General features: G+C 36.1%; 1 protein-coding gene across 4 annotated transcripts in view; it reads right to left on the bottom strand.

Annotated features, from left to right (window-relative positions):
- ARFGEF1 (ARF guanine nucleotide exchange factor 1) overlaps positions 1-24,889 on the bottom strand; it is a 157,921-nt gene that overhangs the window by 10,434 nt on the left and 122,598 nt on the right. For 2 of the 4 annotated variants that reach the window (XM_021002051.2, XM_021002050.2), the window contains exons 28-36: positions 23,375-23,535; positions 22,385-22,515; positions 15,131-15,260; positions 13,858-13,993; positions 13,638-13,776; positions 8,505-8,577; positions 4,567-4,699; positions 2,098-2,237; positions 37-205 (exon numbers count right to left, since the gene is read on the bottom strand). In XM_021002051.2, the coding sequence (XP_020857710.1) occupies positions 37-205; positions 2,098-2,237; positions 4,567-4,699; positions 8,505-8,577; positions 13,638-13,776; positions 13,858-13,993; positions 15,131-15,260; positions 22,385-22,515; positions 23,375-23,535 (1,212 nt within the window). Of the gene's footprint in view, positions 1-36; positions 206-2,097; positions 2,238-4,566; positions 4,700-8,504; positions 8,578-13,637; positions 13,777-13,857; positions 13,994-15,130; positions 15,261-22,384; positions 22,516-23,374; positions 23,536-24,889 lie in introns of those variants that run through there. The other 2 variants (XM_078153365.1, XM_078153366.1) reach the window with 2 other exon arrangements.

The raw sequence follows: 24,889 nt of genomic DNA, 5'->3' as shown, positions 1-24,889 counted from the left end.
CTTACAAAATCATTGTAATAAACTTCAAGAACTTACCTGCTTTCCAGAGAGCAGTTCTCTGTTCATTATTTGAATTAAATGCCTTGGCAAATCTATGGGATTCTAACAAACAGTCCAGTAACTTAAAAAGCTGTTGTGAAGTTAAAAAGCGGTACATTCCTTGGTCTTGAGTATCAACTCTAACATCAAAGTCCACTGCATCTCTCTTTCAAAGACCAAAATAATAACAAAAACATAAAAAAATTCATTAGTAAATTTCAAACTCATTCTTCACTACATACTGTTCTGAATATGTTCCAAAATATAGAAAATTTTTACCAATAATTTCAGTGATTAAAAACGTACACCACTTTTATTGCTTTGTAAATTTCACTTTCAAGAAACAAATCCTCTGAAGAATGACCTGTCATAAACTTTCTGGCCCCCTTTCCCCAAACACACACACACACACACACACAAGAGCATCCTGGGACCTGGGTAAAAAAGGTTTACACTGATAGAGAAGAAACAATTACTTTACCCAGCTACATGATATGTTTTAATATCCCTAGAACCTGTCAAAGATATCTGAGAAGAATTTAATAGGTTCTTTGATTACTACTTTGAAAACCAGTACTTAACGTATAAAAAATTAAACAATACAGCAGAAGTTTTAGTCTCTCAAAAACTGAAGTCATATATACATATATATGACTTCAATTTTTTAATGTATATATACTACTCACTCAATAAGCATCTGTTAAGCACTTATTTATGTATCAGGTACTATTAAGTACTGGAGATACAAAGAAATGCAAAAGCACAGATGACATACAAATATCTATGCACACAAGATATAAATAGCATAGATAGGACATAATCTCAGAGCAAAGGCACCAATGTGTGTACGGGGGTGTGTGTGTGTGTGTCTACATCTAAGTCTAAGTCTAGGTCTAGGTCTAGGTCTACTAGAAAGAGAAGCAAAGAACTGGGGCAAGAAATGAGACCATTCCAGGCATGGAAGGACAATCAGTGAAAAGGCACCAAGTCTGAATAAGGAATGTCCTGTGCAAGGAACAGCAAGTAGGTCAGTGTAGGCATCAGAAACTACATGAAGGGGACTAAGGTGTTAAGATGACTGGAAAGGCAGGAAGATCCAAGGCTATGAATGGCTTTATTAAATGCAAAACAGAACATTTTATATTTATCTTGGAGGTATTTCAGTAGCCAGTGGAGTGTACTGAATTGGGGAGGTAGGGTGACATGCTCAGATCTGTGCCTTAGGAAAATCACTTTGGCAGCTGAGTGGAGGATAGATTTGAATGTGGAGAAACTTGAGACAGGGAGACCAACTAGAAGGCTACTGCAGTAGCACAGGCTGGGGAGGTGATGAGGACCTGTATCAGAGTACTGGCTGTGGGAGTGAAGAGAATGGGACCTAAAGGAGAGATGTTTGAAGGTAGAAATGACAACAACTGACAACAGAATGGATATGGGAGGTAAGTACAAGCAAGGACTTGAGAATGACACTGATTGTAAGCCCAAGTGACTGGGATGATTCCAGTGGTCCCCTCAACAGTACTATGGAAGTAAGAAAGAAGGAGGGAGAAGGACTGGGTAAAGTTTTGGACGTTTTACAGTACATCCAGTTCAAGATGTCCAAGAGGTGGTTTGTGATGGGGGAGCTCAAAAGACTTGGAAACATCTGTATAGCGACAGCAGTTTGTACAGTTAATCATCATTTCTTAAAATACCTTCAAGACTGAGTTCAAATCCCACTTTTTTGCAGGAGGCCTTTCCAAGCTCCCCTTCCTTCTTTCTGAGATTACCTTTCATCTACTCCGTATATATTTTGTATGAAACAGTTATAGCAATGCTCTCTCCCCCATCAGAATGTGAGCTCCTTGATGACTGTGACTTTTCTGGCTTTTCTTTGTATCCCTGGCACTTAGCACAGTGCTTGCCACAGTAATAAGTGCAGCAGTAACAAGCACTAAGAAGTGCTTAATAACGCTTGTTGACCAACAAAATGTACATATCAACATCATGAATCTAGATGATAACTCTTTCAAATATCAGCAAGGAAGTAAAGATGAAAGCTTTCATACTTCTAGTTACCTGTGCTGCTGCAAGATTTTCTGCATCTTCTTTTTTACTAGTAGCTGGGAAAAACACGATGTTGTCTATAGTTTGGATGAGTTCTAACTGTACAACACACTTAATCAATAGGGCGGCAAACAATTTCTGCTCTGGAAATTCTGTAAAGGAAAACAAACAATTATTTTGAGCTACTTTGAAAAGTTCTCCATAGTACAAAAACAAAAGAAAAACTTTGCTATGACATAAGAAGAATGTTGCCATGGAATAATGAAGCACTATGGTGCTAACTAGTACGGAAATACTGCGTATTATTTATTAAAGTGGGACTTAAGAGACTGAACAATTAGACAGACCAAAAACAAATATATTATCATTTTACCAAATTAATAATAGGAGACAATCCAACTGAAAATGTATGACATGATCAAATAGCTAAGTCTTAACAGAATATTATATGAAGTCCATTATCAGTATTTAAAAAAAAAACATCCGCTCTTCTAAAACCTCACTCAGCTGTGTCTCATTATAGACATGAGGTGTTCCTGGACTTTCAAAAGCTACGTTAGTGGAGTGCAAACTCTTGCTTGAGGATCAGCTGAATTAAATTCAAGAACATTCATCATGAAAAAGAGCTTCCAAGCGATGAATATTTTTGCATTAAAAAACTTAAAAGGATGGGGCTTGGAGGGGAAAGACAGGTGGACAGGGACAAGATATTGGACTGTCCTTCTTCCCCAATGACCAAGAGCTTAAGTGAACTGCCCACGATCACACAGGGATTAAGTGGAAAAGTTAAGATTTAGGTTCTCTGACTTCAAATACATTCCTCTGCCCATTATGCCATACTGTCTCTCAAATATAGGCTTTTAACTACACTCATATCAGGTCACACATATGGGCCTCTTGAATCCTTTTCTGTGTCAATAATTTCCTAAGCTTTTCTTTTCCTAAAGAAATACCAAGAAAGGAGAGATTCTGTAGGGTAAGTAGAGAAGGCAGAGAAAGGAGGACCTGGTGATTAAAATGAGAGGTTCCTTAGAGAAAGAAAAAGGCATTCCAGTTCCCCAAGTTTAAGAAGGTACCTGGGTAATTTAATTGTTATAGGCTATTAAAAACAGTGAAGGTTAAAGGTAAGTTTGAAGGGCCTAAAATAAAACTAAGGAAATAAGTATTCCAATGCTAATTACCAAATATCTCAGGTCAATATTTCTTCTAAGAGTCAGGGTATGGATTTTACCAAGTGAGAGTATACTCTGCTACCAAGCCAAGGATTGAAGAGGTGTCAGAGATACTGAAAAATCAAAAGGAACTTTGGAATAAGGAAAGGGTTGTGAGAGAGTGGAGGTCAGGTTGAAGAACACTTAGGGAAACAAAATCTGACTCAGTCAAGGGGGGAGTAGAATAGGGAACAGGACTTCTCTTGGCATGTATAAGTTGAACTATGAATCAGCACTCAGATGTACCATACAGTTATAAGGGATGGTGAACACATCAGAAAACAAGAACCAAAAAGATCATGAAAGGCTGGGAAAACTGAGCTGAATGTAATAGAGATCAATACAAAGTTTTATACTTGTATTTTAAAAAAATCACCTTTACTAGTAGAAGAAGGGAGAAGACTCACCTAGCAGTAGTAGTCCACTTGAAAAAGATTTGAGAGGTGGGAGCAGGATATGAGGTGTTAATGGACTACAAATTCAATACAAATTAACAATGGGCCATGGCAGCCAAAAAAGCTAATGAGATCTTGGCCTTTAAGAAGAAAAAATGCAAGATCTAAGACTAGTCCTGTTATAGTTAGCCCTGGTCAGACAATATGTGGAATACTGTGTTTAGTTCTGGGTGCTAAACCATAAATGAAACATTTTACGAAATCCCTATTTCTCATGTTGCCCAACACTTTGCATGTTGTAGCAATTCATAAGATCATCATAATCTTGGAGATGGAAGGAACTTTAGGGGCCACCCAACCCCTTCATTTTATAGATGAGGAAACTGAGGCATAGAGCAACTGACTGACTTCTCCAGGGTCAGAAAGCTAATGAGTATCTGAGATGGGATTTGAACTTAGGACTTCCTAATTCCAGGTCCAGAGCTCTATCTATTCTGCCGTGTTGCCTCTAATAATTCAATAGATATTTGCTCATCTGAATGAACAGTAAAACAAGTACTATAATTTCATGTCATGCAGCAGATTAGATTAGAACCACTAATAAATAAAAATAACAAAATAAAATTTTGTTCTATTTAAGAAAAATTTTACTTTCTTAACCCATACTGTCTATTAACTTTTACATGCGAGAGGATGACATTTTTAAATTTAAGAAATAGGGGCAGCTAGGTGGCGCAGTGGATAGAGCACTGGCCCTGGAATCAGGAGGACCTGAGGTCAAATCCAGCCTCAGACACATAACACTAGCTGTGTGACTCTGGGCAAGTCACTTAACCCCAAACTGCCTCACCAAAAAAAAAAAAGAAATAACTTACTTGCTGACAGCTTTGTTTTGTTGGCTTCCTCATTCACAACAGACCCCACAGGGGACTGTGTCTGGTATCTGTTGTCTACAGATCTTGGTTGGAGAGAATCATGTATATCTACCGATTTCTGTGATATAGTATCCTAAATAAAATAAAAAGTTCATTCGAGGGCACTGAAAAATGCTTACAGACAAGATTATTTTTTGTAAGTGGCATATAAAATCTGTGGCACGGGAGTTATTTCATTGCTCTTATGGCTTTTTAGCATACAGACATTTGTTAATCCCTCTGTTGAGTATCCAGGCCCCATTCTGATTCTGGTTTAGGATAACACAAGTGTCAGTTCTATGTCTGTTAAGAAAGCAACTGTTAAAGAACAGCTAACTTGATATAGACTAATTATAGAAAAATATTCATGTCCGTGGCATATTTTCTCATTACCCAATTCACGGTTTATTTGGCTGTCTTGAGCCATCGTCTGCTTTGTGCTCAGGGAATAGGTGATACCTCTAACATCAATAAAGCAATAAAACAATGTAACCACAAAGGAGAAACTACTGCTCAAAAAACCCCCAAACATTCTAAAGCCAAATTAGCACAATTTTTAGATTATCTATTTGAATGAAATGTATTAATATGAATCTAGAACTAAATTCAACCAAATTTAATTATTTCTTGGGAAAATTCTTTAAGTCCTTCCAAAAAACTTCCTGTTCAATTTCTCTTTTGGCACAAAAGCTTCTTTATTTTTGCTCTTATTTTTACTTTGGTTTCCATCAGAAACACTAACATTTAGCAAAATGACTAATTTTACTGCTGTAGGATACTCCTCTAACGGTTTCAAGAAGTAAGGAACACAATCAATGTGCCAGGAAAGAAAGGAAAGAGCCTATATGAGGGAGCCAGGTGGTGGAAGTGAATACAGTGCTGGGTCTTGAGTCAGAAAGACCTGAGTTCAAATCCAGCCTCAGACCCTTATTAGTTGGGTCTAGACTGGGCAAGTCAGTTACTTAGCCTGTCTGCTTCAATTAACCCATCAATAAAAGAAGGATAATTATGGCACCTACTTCTGAGGGTTGTTATGAAAGTAAATGAGATCATATATGTTAAAGTACTTTGCAAACCTTACAGCACTTTATAAATGATGGTAATGATTAAACAATCAGGCCCTTAATATGAAACAGCTTAGTTTTTGATGTACAAGTGTTAAATGAGAAAAAAAATCAAACAAATTAATTGGTAAAGAATTACTTATAAAACAAATGCATAAGACTGTGATGGGCCTTTGTTTCCTAAAATAAACAATAATGACAAACCTCTCCTCTGTTAGTAGGAGTGGCAGGGAAGGGGCAGTTTTGTAAGTCCTCACATCATGGCTCACCAGGTGGGCTGGGTCCACTATGACCAGAGAGATGGAAGATTCTTGAGGCCAAGTCAGAGAGTCCTGGCCAGAAAAAAAAGTCTGGTACCAAATCTGAAGAGCTTGGCATTTGGAGAAGAGCACCACTTCTTATTTTCTCAAGTTAATTTCCACCCACTGATAAGTGATTACTGTATGACAGGCCCTGTGCTAAACCCTGGGGACACAAATACCAGCAGAAAAAAAAAGACAGCCCCTGCCCTCAGGGGACTCACTTCTAACGGGAAAAGACAACAAATAAAAGAAAACTGAAGAGAATGGGCCCAGGAAGGAGAGGAAGGCATTTGGTGGAGTGGATAAGGCCATGGGAGAGGAAATTCAAGTGTAGCCTGAGAGGGATGAAGAAATGGACTCTCCTCTCTCTTCCCCTGCCCCTAACTGTTTCCCTTTCAGAGGCACAGCTGGAATAGATTTTATCAGCGAGCCGGCCAGGCACTTGGGGGCCACACTGAGAGCTGCTTATCCTTTCATCGAAAACCCATAAGGCATGACTGAGTCTCTTCAGCCAATCCCAATATACTTTCTGTATAGCCACCATTTCATTCCCTTTCATCCAATGGCTGGAAGTTTTGTATTCTTTCCAAACTGGATTAATTTGCTCATTGTTTGGTCTTAGTACAGTGTTCTCAATTGACTGATTCAAGAGAGATGTTCTCATTCAACACAGATATTAGGACTAGAGCATTTTGTTAGTTCTTTTAAAAGAGGCAAAATGATTCATTCAATGAGTGATTCAACTGAACACTATCCTTAAACTTACATGTGGCGTGTTGTTCATCCCCAAGAGAATGTCCTTGAAGGCAAGGGCTTTTTCATTCTCATATCGCTAGCTAGCACAGTGCTTGGCCCACAGCAGAAGCTTAATAAAATGCTTGTTAACTGATGAATAGCTGAATAACTAGGTTGGCAGTTTATTGTAATGGCCTAAACTTTTACCTTTTGGATGAAAGTTTAAATCCTGGAACACTCTTACAGAAACAAACATTATAAAATGAAAAAGCATGCAGTTATCTTTACACCCATACATTTCTATTATTTTTAGAACTATGTAATCAGGCATGTTTAGGTTAGTTCATCTAATCCAAATAGGGATTGTTTCATTCTCTGCATTCAGATTCCCCGACGCTGGCACAGTGCCTGACCCACAGCAGCAGCTTGATGAAGCTTGTTGATTAAAGGCTTAGGTATGTAATTTACAGTAATGGCTGAAAATCTACCTTTTCAATTAAAGTTTAAAATCTTGAAACAATCATTACAAAATGAAATAATCATTATAAAATGAAATAAGTATTTAATCTCTCCCTACACACCCATAAATTTCTATTCTTTTAGAACCATATGATAAGAAACAACTAGGTTAATTAATCCAAGCCAAATAGGTATTGTTTTATTCTTTGTATTCCTATTTCCAGTGCCTAATATGGTAGCTGGCACTGTAACAGTAATGATAATAATTAACAATAAAGACAACAAGAATAGGCAGCACTTATGTAGCACTTTAAAGTTTGCAAAGGGCTTTACAGTTATTAACTCTTTTTTCCTGGGAAAATCCTGGGAAGTAGATACTATTATTATCATCACCATGAGGCCCAGAGTTAAGGGACTTACACAGTGTCACACAGCTTGTGTTTGTGGCCTGACTTGAACTCCAAGTCCAACACTATCTAGAGTGTAACCCAGCAGCCTAATATTAATAAGTGCATAGCAGGTAAGTGATAACTGATTTCTTGATTTTAAAAGTATTTTCATAGGAGAAATTAAAATCAACTAGGATAAACAAAGATTTATATCTTCATATATACTGTTGTTGGAGTTTGACTTCTGTATAAAGTTTTTTTTTTTTAATGAGAGGGAGAGGCTTATTATTTCTGTTTGCTTTTAGTAATAACTATTTGAAATCACACCCACACACCCACACCCACACACACCCCCCTGACACATCCTTATGCCCTTTGGCTAACTGAATTACAGGACTTAGAGCTAGAAGGGTCCTTACGTTGATTTTACAAATGGGGAAACTAAGGTTCAGAGAAGGGAACGATTTGTTCAAGGTTCCAAAGATTAAACAGAAGAATCAGGATTCAAATATAGGTTCTTCACTCTAATGTTTCTTCTACTGTCCAATGCTGACAACAGTTCTGAAGGCAGTGATCCTGCCCTGCCCTGGTCACGCTCACACCACAGAAATGTTTAGCAATGAAGAAGAGGCCTGTGAGTGCCCAACCAGAATGGACAGAGTGGGGAAAGAAAAGAGTGAATATTATCTACAAAACGCTAGTACTTCTGATGAAAGGACAGAATGAACAACAAAGAAAAACAGAGATAGGAGGTGAGTACAAGGGACAGAGAAGCAGATACAGCTATAAGCAGACACTCAAGCAACAGAAGAGACGAGCACAGAATGGCTTTGCACTTTGAGGGAGCAAACCTTCCACACATGAGAATATAAAAAAAAAAAGCTATGATGTGGCACACAGTGAAACAAAAAATCATAACTGATAGCTATATTTTATGTCATCAAACTTACCAGATGTTTGTCACTCACAGCAGAGGGAGATGCTGGAACAGTTTCTCCACTACTGGGCCGCCAAGTCAGGAGCCTTCAAAATACCAGAGACACACAACCATGGGATGTGACACATCATATAGGTTTTGATATAGGCAGAACAAGCCCTAAGGTTTTTCTTCTAAAAATGACAATCTATACTAGTCATGCTATTGCTAGGCATTTTTAAGCAAATACCTAACTGGTAATTATTCAAAACGTGTGTTTCTAAAAACCAATTAGGCATTATTTTATTTAAAATATAACTTTGACATCAACTTTATACAATTAAAAAACATTTCCCCCAAATAGAAGGTAAACTTTTAAACTTATCCAAGTAGTACTTTAACACTTCAAAGATCTGTAATTTATTCTGTATGAATACTGCCTCCACTAATACAAACTATCATTTCTCTTCGACCCAGAATTTGATCTTCTAGCACTATGGCCAAAAGAATGCAGCGCCCTCAACCAACGTGGTAATGAGCCCCTCTGAATTCAGTCAGGCTCATCCTTAGATATCAGACATAGTCTGTCACTGCTTGAAGACTTTCCAGCTTGGTATAGGATTTGCTATAGCGTTTTTTCTATCATAGACACAACCTTTGAAAACCCAGAGCCATTCCCCTGCCATGAAGAGGCATAACAGTAGGGTTTTTAGTAAAGGAATCGCAATAACAACGTAAAATTTTTTTTCCAAAGTAAGGCTTATAAAGCTCAAAATATGACTGTGTAGACAAGTCTAATGCCAAGTCATGCCAGGAAGGTCCCAGAATTTGGTAGAGTAGTGGCAAAGGTCCCAGACCAAACTTGAACAATTTTAGAGTACCAAGTCAGAATTAATTACATAGTAAGGCCTGGTCTCAGTGTCAGTCTCTTAGAAATACTCAAAACCAGATTATCACTTGGGAACATACTTAGTCATCTTTAGAGGCTAGGAACTACAATATGTGAGGGCACCTGACCCAGAACAAGTCTTTTAGGAATCTGTAACAGAGATCATAAGAAATTTCGTAACATATAAATCTTTCTCAAAGGGATAAGAAAACTTCTCTTTTCTGCCTCCCCCAGGGCTTCTAACATAGCCTTGGATTACATTGCCACAAAAAGCAGAGGGCACACTAGTGAAACAATCATCTAAAGGCTAGTCTACCTCTACAGCTCCAGAAACAAAGGGATTTAAATAGATGATTTCACTTCCTTTGTCAGGGGTCTCCTGCTAGAGGGCCTACCAAAAGAAAGTTAATCAAATCTTGTTTCTACAAAGAGCCACATATCACACTGTATTTCAAAGAGAAGGTCAAAATGAGTATATGCTTTAGACAAAAAAGAGGATATCATAAGCAAATTAGGGGAGCATGGAAAAATTTACCTGTCAGATCTACATGTAAAGGGAGACTTTATGACCAAACAAGAGACAGAAAGGATCACAGGAGGTAAAATGGATGATTTCGATTATAAGAAATTAAAAAGTTTCTATACAAACAAAACCAATTAAGCCAAAATTAGAAGGAAAGTAGGAAACTAGGAATTTTTTTTTTGTACAATATGTTTCTCTGATAAAGGCCTCACTTCTCAAACACAAAGGGAATGGAGCCAAATTTATTAAAAATAAGAGTCATTCCCCAACTGATAAATGTTCAAAGTACATGAACAGGCGGTTTTCAGAAGAAGAAATCAAAGCCGGCAATGAAAAAATGCTCTAAATCACTACTGATTAGAGAAAAGCAAATTAAAACAACCCTGCGATACCACCTTACATCTATCAGATTGACTAAGATGACAAAAAAAGAAAATGACATGCTGGAGGGAATGTAGAAAAGCAGGTACATTAATGCACTGCTGGTGGAGCTGTAAGCTGGTCTAAACATTCTGAAGAACAGTTTGGAGCTATGCCCAATGGGCTATAAAACTCTGCATACCCTTTGATCCAGCAATACCACTACTAGGTCTGTATTCCAAAGAGATCAAAGAAAAAGGAAAAGGACCTATATGTACAAAAATATTTATAGCAGCTCTTTTAGAGGTGGCAAAAAATTGGAAATTGAGGGGATGCCTATCAATTGGGGAATGGCTGAACAAGTTGTGTTATATGATTGTGATGAAGTACTACTGTGCTGTAAGAAATGACAAAAGGTAGGGGCAGCTAGGTGGTGCAGTGGATAGAGCACTGGCCATGGAACCAGAAGGACCTGAGTTCCAATCCGGCCTCAGACCAAACACTTGACACTAGCTGTGTGACCCTGCGCAAGTCACTTAACCCCAACTGCCTAAAAACGGGAAAAAAAAAAGACAAAAGGGATGGTTTCAGAAAAAATGTGGGAAGACTTATATACATGAGCTGATACAAAGTGAAGTGAGCAGAACCAGGAGAACAATCTATATGGTAATAGCAATAATATAAGGAAAATTAACTGTGAAAGACTTAGCTAATTTAATCAATTCAATGATCTAAGGCAATTCCAAAGGATTCACAAAGAAAAATGCTACGTATATCTAGAGAGAGAAAGAACTGATGGAACCCTGAATGCAGACTAAAACACAGTTTTTCCACTTGCTTTATTTTTCTTGCTATAAAAAACAACCAGCTAATATAGAAAAGTTTTACTACATGACTTCACATGTATAATTGGTATAATGCTTGCCTTCTCAATGGGTGGAGGAGGGGCTGCAGGGAGAGAACTGGGAACTCAAAATTTTAAAAAATGAATGTTAAAATAAAGTATAATTATTTTTAAAAGTCTTGTTTCCAGAAAGATATCCAATTGCACTTATTGGAGATGTTATTCCACATACACTTCACCAGAAAATTGAAGTAGGGGAAGCCCCCAACCCAATACCTCTCATGTTTTCTAAAGTATAAAAAAGCAGCTTTAATTAAGCTTAATGTCTCAGCTCTACCAAGAATAAAAGAAATAATTCATAAGCAATAACGCAGATCCATCACTTTTGGTAAAGTTGAACAACTTAAAATGGGTAAAATAAATTTAAAACAACTAAATTACTATAGTAAAAAAGTTAAAGTCATACACATTACAACCTTTTATCGGGGTTGATTTTTTCAGATAAGCTATTTTCAAATACATATGAAAGGTAATCCTCAATGTTATTCTAATTCTAGTACTTAATACCATGGCTAGTTTTTGTCATATGACTTCCAAAGAATTACCAGCAAAAGATGAATTTGGTGCTAGATTCATTTATAAAGAACACATGCTAAATTGGAGTAATTGACATTGATCTTACTACTACACTGAAAATAATGGGACAGAAATCACAAAATTACACTGTATAAGTAGAAAGGGCTTTAAGCAATATCTAATACAGTTTTACAGCTTAGGAAACTAAAACCCAGAAAAATTAAGTGACTTGCCCAAAGTCACAAAGGCAGTTAGTGGAAGAACTGTAATTAGAACTCATTTTATTGTTCTTTCTATTATACCTAAGTGCCATAAAGAGGGATCAATTTTTAATACTCATGCATTCTGCTTAACTTGCTTTCAAAAATTGTTTCTTTTTTGCAAAGGTACATGTTTATATAAAAAATTATAATCATACAAGTCAATTTAAGAAACTACTATCATTTTACTAGTACATATTATCTAATGTAATAAAACTAAAAATAATCAGTAAATGCTATTTTAGTCTTTTAAAAATTGCTTCAGAATGAAGATGTGGGAAAAACTTGCTGAGTGAAAAACTTTTTTAATATAATCACTGAAAGGAAATAACTTAAAAGTACTCCTCAAATCACTATATGTAGAATCACTAGAGAAATGGGGGCTTTTAAAGACTGTTGACTTTGGTCCAATACTGAATTGCCCCCTTTTGCCCTCCTTCTTAACCCACAAGTTTACAAAATGAATCTGAAATAACCATCAGTAACCAATAACAACAATTAGTGGAAGCTGTTTTGTTTTGTTATTTGAAGAGGGTGACAAAAGTTATAAACTACTACTTCAGAAGATGGAGCTAATTAAGTTACCTGGAGTAGGATGACAGATTTAGAGCTGGAAGTGACCTTACATGTCAGTCACCTAGTCTAACCTCATTTTACAGATGAGGGACCTGAGGTCAGTAAAAATTAGGTAGCTAACCCAATATCACACAAGTACTAAGTGGGAGAGTCAGGATTCAGACTCAGGTCCTATGAACCAAATTCAGCATTATTTCCACTACATCAAAACCTATTTTATAAGAAAAATATTTTTCTTATGAGATTTTGCATGAGAATTCAATTCTCCTCTTACAAGATAAGAACTACTGCAAAGTGAAGGTTGTCATAATGGCTTTGTGTCTAGTGCTTATCCCTGTATGGGTGTGTGTGAATTAAATGATGCTAAGATTCTATCTGCCTACAACACTATCAAAGGGAAAGCTTTCATTGAGCCACTGGCTCTACAAAGCCATTCTAAATTTATCAGAATTGTTACCTGTTAGTTTATTAAAAAAATTATGAAGGCCATAAAAAACACTATTAAACTATTATTAAACTGTAGAAGTATGTTGTAAAATGCCGGTGCCTTTTAAAAATGTAACTAAGGGATAAATTCAATGATGGAGATCCAGGGAAATATTATACAACATAAAAATCTGTGTGTTCTTTTAAAAACAAAACAAAACATAAAAAATACTCCAGGTTACAATTTACACATTAATTTATTAAAATAAAGATGTGGAATAAAGTTCTCTGGGAAGAAGATAGCACTACTGAGTGAGGAAATCTAAATTCTAATTCTGTAACCAGAAATATTGAAAGTGACTTTGTCATTTGGTCTCTATGTATATCAATCTTTTCATGTATAAGTACCTAAACTGAGTTTAATCACAAATTTCTAAGGTAAGATTCCTTATAGGAATTTCAGGAATGATTATTTATAGAATAGTATGGACAGTAAAAATAAATACTGAATTTTGTAGGACATAAATTTATGTTGTATTTTGATGCATATAATATTTATACAAGTTGCTACTCAGAAGAAGCAGCACTTTGTTATGGGGTTCTAATGCATAGGTATACACATTCCTTAAAAAGAAATTATCAAATATAATAAAAATCAATGCTCAGCATTAAACATGCACAAATATATTTGAAAGCGTACAAAGTCCTCTTACGCATGTGGGATTGTGGTTTTGAAGATATCCAGCGTGCAGCTGCAAGTTTTATCCCAAATTTCTAGGGTAAATTTCTCGCCGTTCAGAATGACGACATTTTCTAAACAATTTGTACCAGACCGTGCTAACTGTTCATTGTCTAGAAAAGAAAACAGTCATTTATTTATTTGAAGCCACCATAGTAACATTTCTGCATTAATAAAGTCTGGTGCAAATCTACCTTGCTGCACACACCAGTACAGCTGTGCAAATATGTCATCCAAAAGGACATCACTTAGTACTTCTAAATATTGGGTGAATACGTCACAGATTGCATAAAGTGCATGATTGCAAGTAGTTGTCATCCATTCAGCTTTCTGGCAGTAAAAAGAATAAAAAGACAAATGAATTTCATACCAATAGTATGAACTGCTAAAATTTAAAAAAAAAATGTAAACACATTTTGCTTTTCAAAAATAACCTTATCAAAGGATCCCACCCCTGGGCTCCTAACTATTCCAATCCACCTTTTCTTACTAGCACTACTTATCTATTTTATAAATAAAAATGTTAAATACTCTGTGGCTAAAACAGATTAAGTCATCTATTGTCTTTTTCACTGATTATAAAAATATCACTTTTTATTCTGTGGATAAAATAGATTAATTCATCTACTGTGTTTTTTCATTGACTATAAGAATAAAACTTTATCATTCAGCATACACACAATGACCATTCAAATAATCTTAAACAGTCATTATAGTCCCAGAACACAGGAGGGTAAGTTAAAGGGAAGGGAAAGAGAAGGGATGAAATAGAAATTTATGTAACTCATGTGAGAAGAAAAGGTAACTGTAAACTGCTTCTGAATGAAATAAAACTGTCCTTTTCTTGTTAGGGTTATTTGGGATGACTGAGAAAAGAAAAAGATAACATACTACTAACTGATGGGAAGCTATTTCTGTATTTTGATAAAATGCTAGAAAAATTGTATTTTTACATTTTACAAAAACGTGGCCTTTTTGTTTGTATTTAAGTACAATCACATAAGTGAAAAGAGAAAAAGATATAACTATCTCTCCAAAGTTCCCAACAAGCATGATAGAACCATACAGCTTACAAAATAATGTATTTAAAAGAAAACAGCTATAAGAATTTGTCAGTGTTCTTTATTCACTTAAGATTAAGGAATCACCTGAAGCTAAAGAGCAATATATCTTCCTGCTTTTACAGATACAGTGACAAACTTGAATGAAAAAAAGAAAGGTAAGTCCATAATAGCTGTGTAATGAAATGAAAGCCAAGCAACTAATTCATACAGTTCTATCCCACAAATAACATTCTAGCTTATGAAGAGGTACTATCACACTATCTTGCCTGTAGGAATATTTCCTGAGGCTTATTTTTATGTAAAACTGTTTAATGCGACACACGGAAATGTGCTTGCATTAAAAATCAAGAGTCATTTCTTCTTAACAATGATCCCAACGAAAACTTTTCTCTTGTTCTCTTACCTCAGTTTGTTGTTCTGGTAGTTTCATGTTGTCAAAGATCCTGAAGACAATTCTAAACAAATCCTGCCACCAATGTTTTTCGTAAGTGTGGCCATATGTTTTCATTATTTCAAACATTACTGTCAAGCCTCTAAAAAGTTAAAAAAAAAGAGAGCTAATTAGCAAAATTATATGTATCAGAGGCCTCTCGACTAGTAAAATGTTTATGAGCCCTCCCAAAACAATTGAAAATATAAAGTTTTAATTAATTAGGCACACAATGACATGTTTTATTTAATAAATTAAAAATGCAAAGTAAATTATTTCTTGAAGAAGAGTCATCTAGAAGAAATGCAAAAGCTCTGAAGGTACTTTTGTTTACACAAATGAAGAAAATTTTAAAAGAGACCCTTCCTGCCCTCAAGAAGCTTAAAATCTAACACATGGGAAACTGATACAAATAACTATAATATGAAATATGAAAAAACATGAAAGAAAATGCTAGTTTTTGAGTCAGAAGATCTAGGCTGAAAGTCTCCCTCTTTTAACTACTACATACATGACGATGGATTAGATAAATCACAACTTCTCAGGGTCTTGATTTCTTCATCTACAAAATACATGTACTGGGCTCATCACCTCTCTCCCACATTACCTGCAAAGACTTCCTAATAAATCTCCCTACCTCTAGTCCCTCCCCACTCCAATCTATCCTATACAAGGCTAGCAGAGTGATTTTCCTTAAATGCAGATTTTATCATGCTATTCCCTAAAGCACTAGGATAAAATATAAACTCCTCTGTTTAGTTTTTAAAGTCACATGTAATCTGGCACCAACCTATCTTTGCAGCTTCACTGAGCACTACTAGCATCACATCTGCACTCTGGCAAACTGGATTTGTCTGGTTGCTCACACTATTGCGCTGGCTATCTTCCAAACATGGAGTCTACTTCTTTATCACAGAATCCCTCTCTTCCTTCAAAAAGCAGCCACAAAATCTCAAGAGTTGAAAGAAACCACAGAGACCATCTGGTCCAACCAAACTAGAATTAAAATATATTTACAACATAGTCAACTTCAAGGCTCTGCTTGAAGACCTCCAGTGAGAGAGAATCCACTCACTTCCAACACAGCCCACTCTATTTTGTGATAGCCCTGTTGCTAAGATCTTCCTTATATAGAGCCTAAATTTACTTCTGCAACTTGCACACATTGTGCTTAGTCCTAACCTCTTGGCCCAAGCAGTGTGAGTCTATTCCCCCTTTTCCATCTGGCAGCTCTTCAGTGTTTACAAAGAGCTATCAGACTCTCTACATCCTCAATGTCTTCAAATGACTCTCATATGGCATGATCTCCAGGCCGTTCAATTTCCTGGTTGCCCTTCTCTGGATGTCCTCTGGTTTTCCTAAAATGTAGCACTCAGAACTAAATACAATACACTCCTAATGGGCCCTGATCACCACAGAAGATGGGCTTATCACCAACCTGGTCCTATACATTATGACTTTCTTATTGTGGCCTAAGACTGCATTAACTTTTTCAGATCACAAAACATAGCTCCAACCAAATCTGTAGTCTACCAGTTTATCTTTTAGATAAACAACTGTACTATTGAATTACACAACCCTCATCTTGTGCTTGTGAAGTTGATTTTTTTTTTTATTTGAGAGTATTGGACAAATTTCTTTTTCTTTTTCCTTTCCTCCTTTTTTTTTTGGTGAGATAATTGGGGTTAAGTGATTTGCCCAGGATCACACAGCTAGTGTCTGAATCCACATTTGAACTCAGGACCTCCTGAATTCAGGGCCAATGCTCTATCTACTGCGCCACCTAGCTGCCCCTGAAGTTGATTTAAAAAAAACAAAACCAAAAAGTTTTAATACCTTAAAGAAATTCTATGAAAATTACATACATGAGTTCAAAAATTAACTTCACAAATAGAAATGGCTACAAAACAGTTCATTTGAAAAAGATTTGGGAGTTTTAGTGGAGTGGAAGCTCAACAGGAGTAAAATAATGTGATACAGTAACAAAAAAAAAAGCTAATGAAAACCAGGTTTCATGAAATAATTTATTGGTCATAGCGGTCACCAATGACAAGCTGTAAAAAATCAGTAAAAAGATATTCATATGACATTAAGGAACCTAGAGGAAGGCATTAAAGCATTTTAGGTGGAAGATTTATGGGGAGATATAAACAATAGTTAAATTGAATGAGAGGGTAGAAATGGACTGTAATCTGCATATTTGGAGGCAATGTTCCTGAGACCATAGATGCTGACCATTTCTAATCTTGCCATTGATCCCTGTCCCTCTTGACCAAGCAACCTGATCGAATGGCCAAAACCATGGCCTAGAAGATGATTCTCTTGGATTCTGGAGGAATCCACAGAGCTGGGAGGAGAAAAGTAAATTCAACTTTAAATTAGGAACTGGCCCTGGGGCAGAATAGCCTTTGTTGATGATTAAAGGGGGAGTAATTAATCAGTCTCAGTCAACTATAACCAGCAGCAACTCAGACCTCTTTCCCCCTCACTCCATTCCATCCTTGCTCTTGCTCAAGGAATTATAATCAAATCATCTCTGAAGCAGAATGTAAGAATATGGAAAATATATGAAGGGGTCAGGTTTTAACTAGGATTAAATGCAAAACAAAGTACTTTACATACCAAGATTCTGGCAACAATTAATTAGTGAACCCTAGGCCATTCTCATTCTTTTCTTAAAGGGTTCAATATCTGGCTCACATTCTTTCTATCCCAACCCTAATATAAGAATTCAACTTACTCGTTCATTTCCTTTCAAACATCCTTACTTTTCAGATTATCAACCCCCTGTAGATCCAGATTCTCAGGATCTACATTTTCCCTCTATCTTAGCCACACACAGGGATAATACTACCCTGGATCTCATCATGATCCACAAGAGCTCCACCCCCATGATCCACAGCTGAAGTTTCTCTGACCAGAACCTAAATTTTCTCTCCTCTTCAGTGTCTTACTCTTCCTAACTGCATTTTCTCTTCTCACCACAACCTCTTTATTCTCTTTGCTGTCAAGTCATCTTTATTTTTAGTTGTGTCAGACTTGTGACCCCATTTGGGGTTTTCTTGGCAGAGATGCTGGAGTGGTTCGTCATTTCCTTCTCTAGCTCATTTTACAGATGAGGAAACTAAGGCAAACAGGGGCAAGTAACTTGCCTAGAGTCACACAACTAGTAAGTGTGTCTTGAGGCTGGATCTGAACTCATAAAGATGAGTCTTCCTGACTCCAGGCCAAGCACTCTATCCTTTTCAATACCTAGTTGTCTCTCTTTACTCCTCCCTTTTTCATGACATCACTGTAGCTTAGGCCTTAGTTTCCTACCTTCAAAATCTTCACACTATAATTAACCAGTTCGACTTTACACTGCCCCCCGATACCCTAGAAACCCTTCATTCCTTGTCCCATCATTTGCATATCCCCTTCAAAGCCCCAAATGTGGATTACTCCTACCATTTGCTTCATATGTTTCATTTCTTTGCTCCCGAGTACCTCTAGAACCATGCTGGACTGGATCCACTACAAATATGTGATCTAATTTTAAATGGATCCTCATTGTTGCTTGCCAATTCTTTTTTCTCTTCCTTATTAGACTATACCACTACCTAGAGTCTGTTCAAACTCCCCCCCTCTCCTCTCCTCTAGCCACCTACATCATCCTCTCAAGCTATCACCCTATCTCTGTAATCCCTTTCAATGACAGACTCCTAGAAGAAAATTGCCCACACTGCCTCTACTTTCTTATTTCCCATTCTCTACTCAACACTTCCAACACTTGGCTGAAACTGTTCATTACCAAATCCAATGTACTTTTCTGAGTTCTCCTCCTTCTTCATCTGTCTGTATGGTCTGTTAACTGTTCCCTTATTTTTGATACTCTTCTCTTACAGTCTTTGTGTTCTATGTCATGTTCTCTTACTCCTTTTTCAATGCTCTAACTCAATCTCTCTCCTGGTGATAACCCAAACCCTAGTTGCCTCTGTGCAGGTAGATCTCAGGGCTCTGTCCTGGGCCCCCTCCTTTCTCTACACTTTCTTTTTGTGTTCTCATCAGTTCTCATGGGCTCAATTATCTCTATGCAGTTGATTTCCAAATCTACATGTCATTCCTCTGCTCCACAAGCTTCCTACTAACTAGTATCAATAAAAACTCCTCTGCTTTGCCATTTAAAGCCCTTCACAATTGGCTCCAACCTTTTTTCCCCCAAAACCGATTACAGGTTATTTTGTCATGCACTCAACATTCCACTCAAATGAGCCAACCTTCTCCTCCAGGTAAGTGGCATTCCATTTCTGGACGTCCATGTCTTTGCCCAGGCTGCCCTCTCCCCATGCTTGGAATGCTCTTCTTCTCATCTTTTGTCTCTGAGAACCTCCAGTGTTTTTTAAGTTTCATCTCTAGTACACCCTCCTATAAAAGGCTTTTTCTAATTACCCCTGTTGTTAGTGTCCCCCTCAACTCTAGCCCTGTAACTAACTTGAATTTGTATTTCTTTTTTGGACCTATTTATGTGTTACTCTCACCACTATCCTGAGAAAAATATAAGTACTTGAGGGCAGGGACTGTTTTCTTTTCTGTTTTTGTATTCTCAGTGCCCAGCATAGTGCCTGGCATAAAGGAGGTACTTAATAAATGTTTGTTGAACCAAAGTGAATTAAATTCGTGTTCTGCCACTGCCTGCACACAACCTTTGGCCAAGCTAATCTTGTTGGACCTCAATTTTCTTTTCCGTAAAATGATGGGGTCAGAACTCTTAAGTTCCCTTTTTAGATGCCATGGGTCTACAATAATAAAAAAAAATAGCTTCTGTCACTGCTTCAGCTGATATTGAACCAAATGATTTCCCCTCTATGCTTTCCTTCTCTTGTTCTTGGATTTCCTCAAAAGTCTACCTTTTTTATATAAAACACTATTCATTTTCCTCACCCCTTCCACATTCCTATCTCTTCTGTTTTTTGCCAGGTTTCCCAGTCTTTTTGATTAGATTTGCAATGCTCCAGGAAAATATGGTCTTATGAAGTGTTATTAGAGGTACCCCTCTTCTGGCCCATAACTTCTTTAAGCTGTGGCCCAGAAATATGAATTGCAATCTCAGGCACCATCTTGTTAAATAGCTGATTACTTGCCAAATATGCTTTTCTTTTCTGAAGCCTTTACTTCTATTGGTAGTAGTAACGAAAATGTTACTTTGATCCTAAAGAGTTCAATTCCTCGCCTAATGTTTCATAAGCAAAACTTTCTAGAATTCTTCTGAAAGTATAATTTGTACTCTCATAAATCGCTGGAAGTGGGTACAAGTCATCATGTTTGTCAAATCTTACAAGGTTCTCTGTCATTTCCTGAATACTTTCCTTAGGAAGAGGGCAGGCTTCTCCACTGCTGTCTCCTCAGTGGGAGTCACTAACCACTACTCACCTTTTCCTCTCATCCTTATCGGATGATCTCTTACTGTGGATCCACAACATCATTTCTTGGAGGACAAGCAGTTTCTTCCTCCTAAGAGAGTTCAGCTCTTTCCTCTTTAGGAAGAGTCTCATATCTATCACTTAGTTCCAAGTATTTGGTGGTCTTCTTCCCTTTCTCTTGCGTCACGTTCTTTTACTTTTCCAATCTCCTGATAAAGCAAGATACCCCTCTGCTTCTGGCAATCTTTTTTTATCCTTTGTTTTCAAACTGAAGCCCTTCCTTCCTTTTTCCTAATGACCTGGAAATTGGGGAGGCACTCCTTAAACTCCTTTACCTGTCTCTTCGAAGGAGACCAGCCTGCACCTTGTACAAAGATATAACTACTTGGCCAGACCGAAAAAGAAACATAGCTCACTCTAGAAATGTTATTACACAATTCTTCCTACTCTCCGTATTTTTTGAAACAAAATCCTTAGTCTTTTGTGGTTCTTACTGGAAGCTCCTTTGGCTAACTCTTTTTGATACCTCTCTCATCTAGCCAGTATTTCTCATCTTGTCACCCCCTTCATGGCCATATACAATTTCCTTCTGCTCCTCTTCCTGGAGGTTTCTGCTTTCTATTAATATCTATAAGAACACATCAATCACCAGAAACAATCATTTTCTTCCTCTGATCTGCTATAATACTAATTATTTCTATTACTTGTAGTATTTTATTTTTCAGGATAACTACATTATTTTGTTAGCTACCTTTTTATAACTCTATGCCTTATCTTCCCAACTATAAGTTCCTCATATTTTTGTAGCCTCTTTCCCACCTAATGCTTAGCACGTTGCCTTGAGCATAGCAGATTATTCATATATATATATATATATATATAATGCATTCATTAATATGACTAATGTGGGCATATATTCATAAATTATCAGAATTTCAGAGTCAAAAATGAACCTTAGAAATAATTTAAACCAAACTCATTGTTTTACAGAGGAGGGCACTGAGATGTAGCGTTAACAACTAATTACTTACAGATTTTCCAGAAAAATATATTTAATTTAGTAATTTCATAAATTACATTCAGTCAAAAGGTTAAATAGAATAAGATTTCTGAAATCACAAAAATAACATGAATGGAGATAAGGATAAACCAAACCCCATATTTTATATTTACACAAATATTATTACCCTTGTTCATGGACAAATGTAATGTACCAGAACCATTTCCAGATAGCCACACTGATCATTTTGAATTTCACTTTATTTGCCAGTCCACTGATGGAGCTTGCTGGCATACAAATAGGCAATCAGGGAAACAATTAAGGAGACTGGCAAAAGAAATCTGCAGTTTATTGTTTCATAAGTGTTAATCTTATGTTCATAATTAAACTATATGCGCCTGTGGGCAGAAGCTGTGTCTTACTGCTCTCATATCTTTCAGTCTCCTTCTAAGGAGAAAGTGAAGATTTTTAGCTAAAAACAACAGAGACACCTAATTTTATTTTTAAAACTAAAAGCAGAATTAATTTAACCATTGCTTTTGACGCCTACATAGAAACCTACATTAACCATGAAATTAACCATGAAAAAAACTTAAATTAAAAATAAGTAACTTGAAGTGGGTTATAATTAATTTTGTCAGCTGGTGATTTACTTTCATTTTTTTTTTCTTTCATTCAATTTAAAATAAATTTGTATTTCTAGCCTACTTAACAAATTTGGGTTATGCTTTTACCTATTATACTAGGGAACATGTAGAAAACATTAACTTGATTATAGTAATTCAAAATAAATCCTTCCAAATTTTAATTACAAATACTGATTGTTACCTGGTTCTTACATCTAATTTGCATCTATTGATGATACATGATAACTCAAAGAGAATAGGGAACCATCCTCTCACCCACACCCTGTCTTCAGGAGCCACATTCATGTCATCACTTGTGTATTCCTTGAAAGCCTTTAAGAAAAGAAACAAAGTAAGACATATGAAAATCAAAGGAAAGTATTTCAATGCTCCTAAGTTAATATTTCCTGGCTTTGAAAAAGCATTTGCAAAATACTTTACAAATCAATATGTTATGCAAAAGTAACACTTGTTTAAAAAAAAAAGTTCAAGAATGAAGACATCTGGTGGAGGAGAAAGAGCTTTGCATGAAGAAACAGGAGAGTTTCAGGTCTGTCAACAGAGAGATAGGGGACTCTAAACAAATCTGTATTGCATTTTACACATTTAAAAAATGAGGATCACTCTACCACCCTATTTAACTTAGCAGGATGATTCTGATATTTGAATTGTATAACAAACATGAAAGTTCTTTGAAAATTGTAAAGTATCTAGATTTAAGGTATATTTTATTTTATTAAGCTGTACAATCTTACCATGAAAATATGTGTTATTTCTATCCATCTAGATGAATACCCCTTGAACTACCTAAAATACTTCAAAGTAAAACAAAAGACCAATTCTCAAACCCCAAATGTATTTAATTCAAATAAATCTGAAGACAAATGAACAAATAGGCTGCTGGATTATGGTAAAACCTTCACCTCAATTCTTCAGGAAAAAAAAAAGATTAAAGGATCATTTATCTTATAGAACAAAAGTGATTATATTTATAAAGTATTTTGCAAATCATAATCTATTCTATGTATCAGAAATGATTATCAGTGTCATTATTTATGGTGCTTTTGATTCAAAGCAAACTAAATGCCTTATATTGCCTGTTAACTTCCAAACATAATTTAAGTTCACTTTAATCTGATAATCTGTGAAAGTGTTCCCAACTTAAAAATTGTGTCATTAAATGATACCATACCTGTGGCCTGTCAAATACATATTTTGCACAATGGCGAATAAGACGAATTGCTTCCATACTCGTATCTGGGAAGGCTGCATTGCATGCAAATTCAGACAAACATTTCACAGCATCTTGGAAAGAATCAATGGTAGCAGGAAAATGCTTTTCAAATACAATGGCTATAAAGGAAAAAAAGTAGTAGTAAAACATTTATGGATACAATTTTCAAACTACAAAGAAAATTATCTAACCCCTCAAAAACATGAATATCCCATACACTTTGTTCTTTACTCTCCTAGCATGTAGCTTGCTCCTTATTGCAAGGGGAGGTTAGCAATACTCAAAATTCTCACACGCAGACTTTGTTGGTCTTAGTACAGGGTGACCAGTTCTCATACCATGAAGAAAAACCAAGAATCAGTCTCTATGGTCCTTGAAATGCAGAAACTAGTTTTGATAATTTGCTGTTTAATAAAGTCATCACTTAAAAGAATTAGAATGTAGGGGCAGCTAGGTGGCGCAGCAGATAGAGTACCAGTGTTGGAGTCAGAAGGACCTGAGTTCAAACCTGGTCTCAGACCAAACACTTGACACTTACTAGCTGTGTGACCCTGGGCAAGTCACTTAACCCCAACTGCCTTGCAAAAACCAAAATTAGAATGTGCTCCAATGCAGGGCTGGATGAACTAAGTTAAACTAAATTGAAGAAAAAGTTTTCCTAGTATATTTTAAATGACCTAGGTAAAAACCTAATCTATAAATATGACAAAAGAAACTACTTACTCCAAAGATATGAAACACACATTCAAACATGTTAAATGTAACACTGCTACAAATAATCAATAAATAAACATTTATTAAGCACCTACCATGTGGCAAGCACTGTGCTAATGGGGCATTTTTATAGGAATCCATTAAGAAACACTCATTAAATTGTAAATTTTAAACTTCCTCAATGGTTTGAGATAAATCAAGTCAAACCTGAGAAAAGTATATTTTAATGAGCAAAACATATTTTAGCAATGATTTTCCATGTTTTAAAAAGTATCCTGATGATAGCATACTTATGAGTTTCTATATGAACATCATTATAAAAATTCTTGCTACATTTACAACATTTTCCTGACCTTTTGGGAAAAATGAATAACATGAAAACATAGTGTGGTATGTGGTATAAGGTGTTAATCTAAATCTAATTTCTGCCAGACTGCTTTACAGTTATTCTGAAAGTTTTTATCAATGAAGGAGTCTTTCCCTAGATAATTTATAGTTTCCACTTTATCAGACATTGCATTACTGTGTTCTGTTCTTTCTGAATCTCCCTTGTCTGCTCTGTCCCACTGAGCTAACTCTCTATTCTTTAACCAACAGCCGATGGTTTTGATGACTACTGCTTTATAATATAGTCTGAGATCTGGAATTGCTGCTGCCTCTTTATCTCTACTTTTTTTCATTATTTCCTTTAATATTCTAGATCTTTTGTTTCTCCTAATTAATTTTATCATAAAGTTTTGTAAAGTATCCACTTAGTAA

This window comes from Phascolarctos cinereus, unplaced genomic scaffold, assembly GCF_003287225.1.
Source record: "Phascolarctos cinereus isolate Bilbo 61053 unplaced genomic scaffold, phaCin_HiC Scaffold_4;HRSCAF=312, whole genome shotgun sequence".
NCBI classification, from domain to species: Eukaryota; Metazoa; Chordata; class Mammalia; order Diprotodontia; family Phascolarctidae; genus Phascolarctos; species Phascolarctos cinereus.
This window is presented reverse-complemented; position numbering and strand designations above follow the sequence as displayed.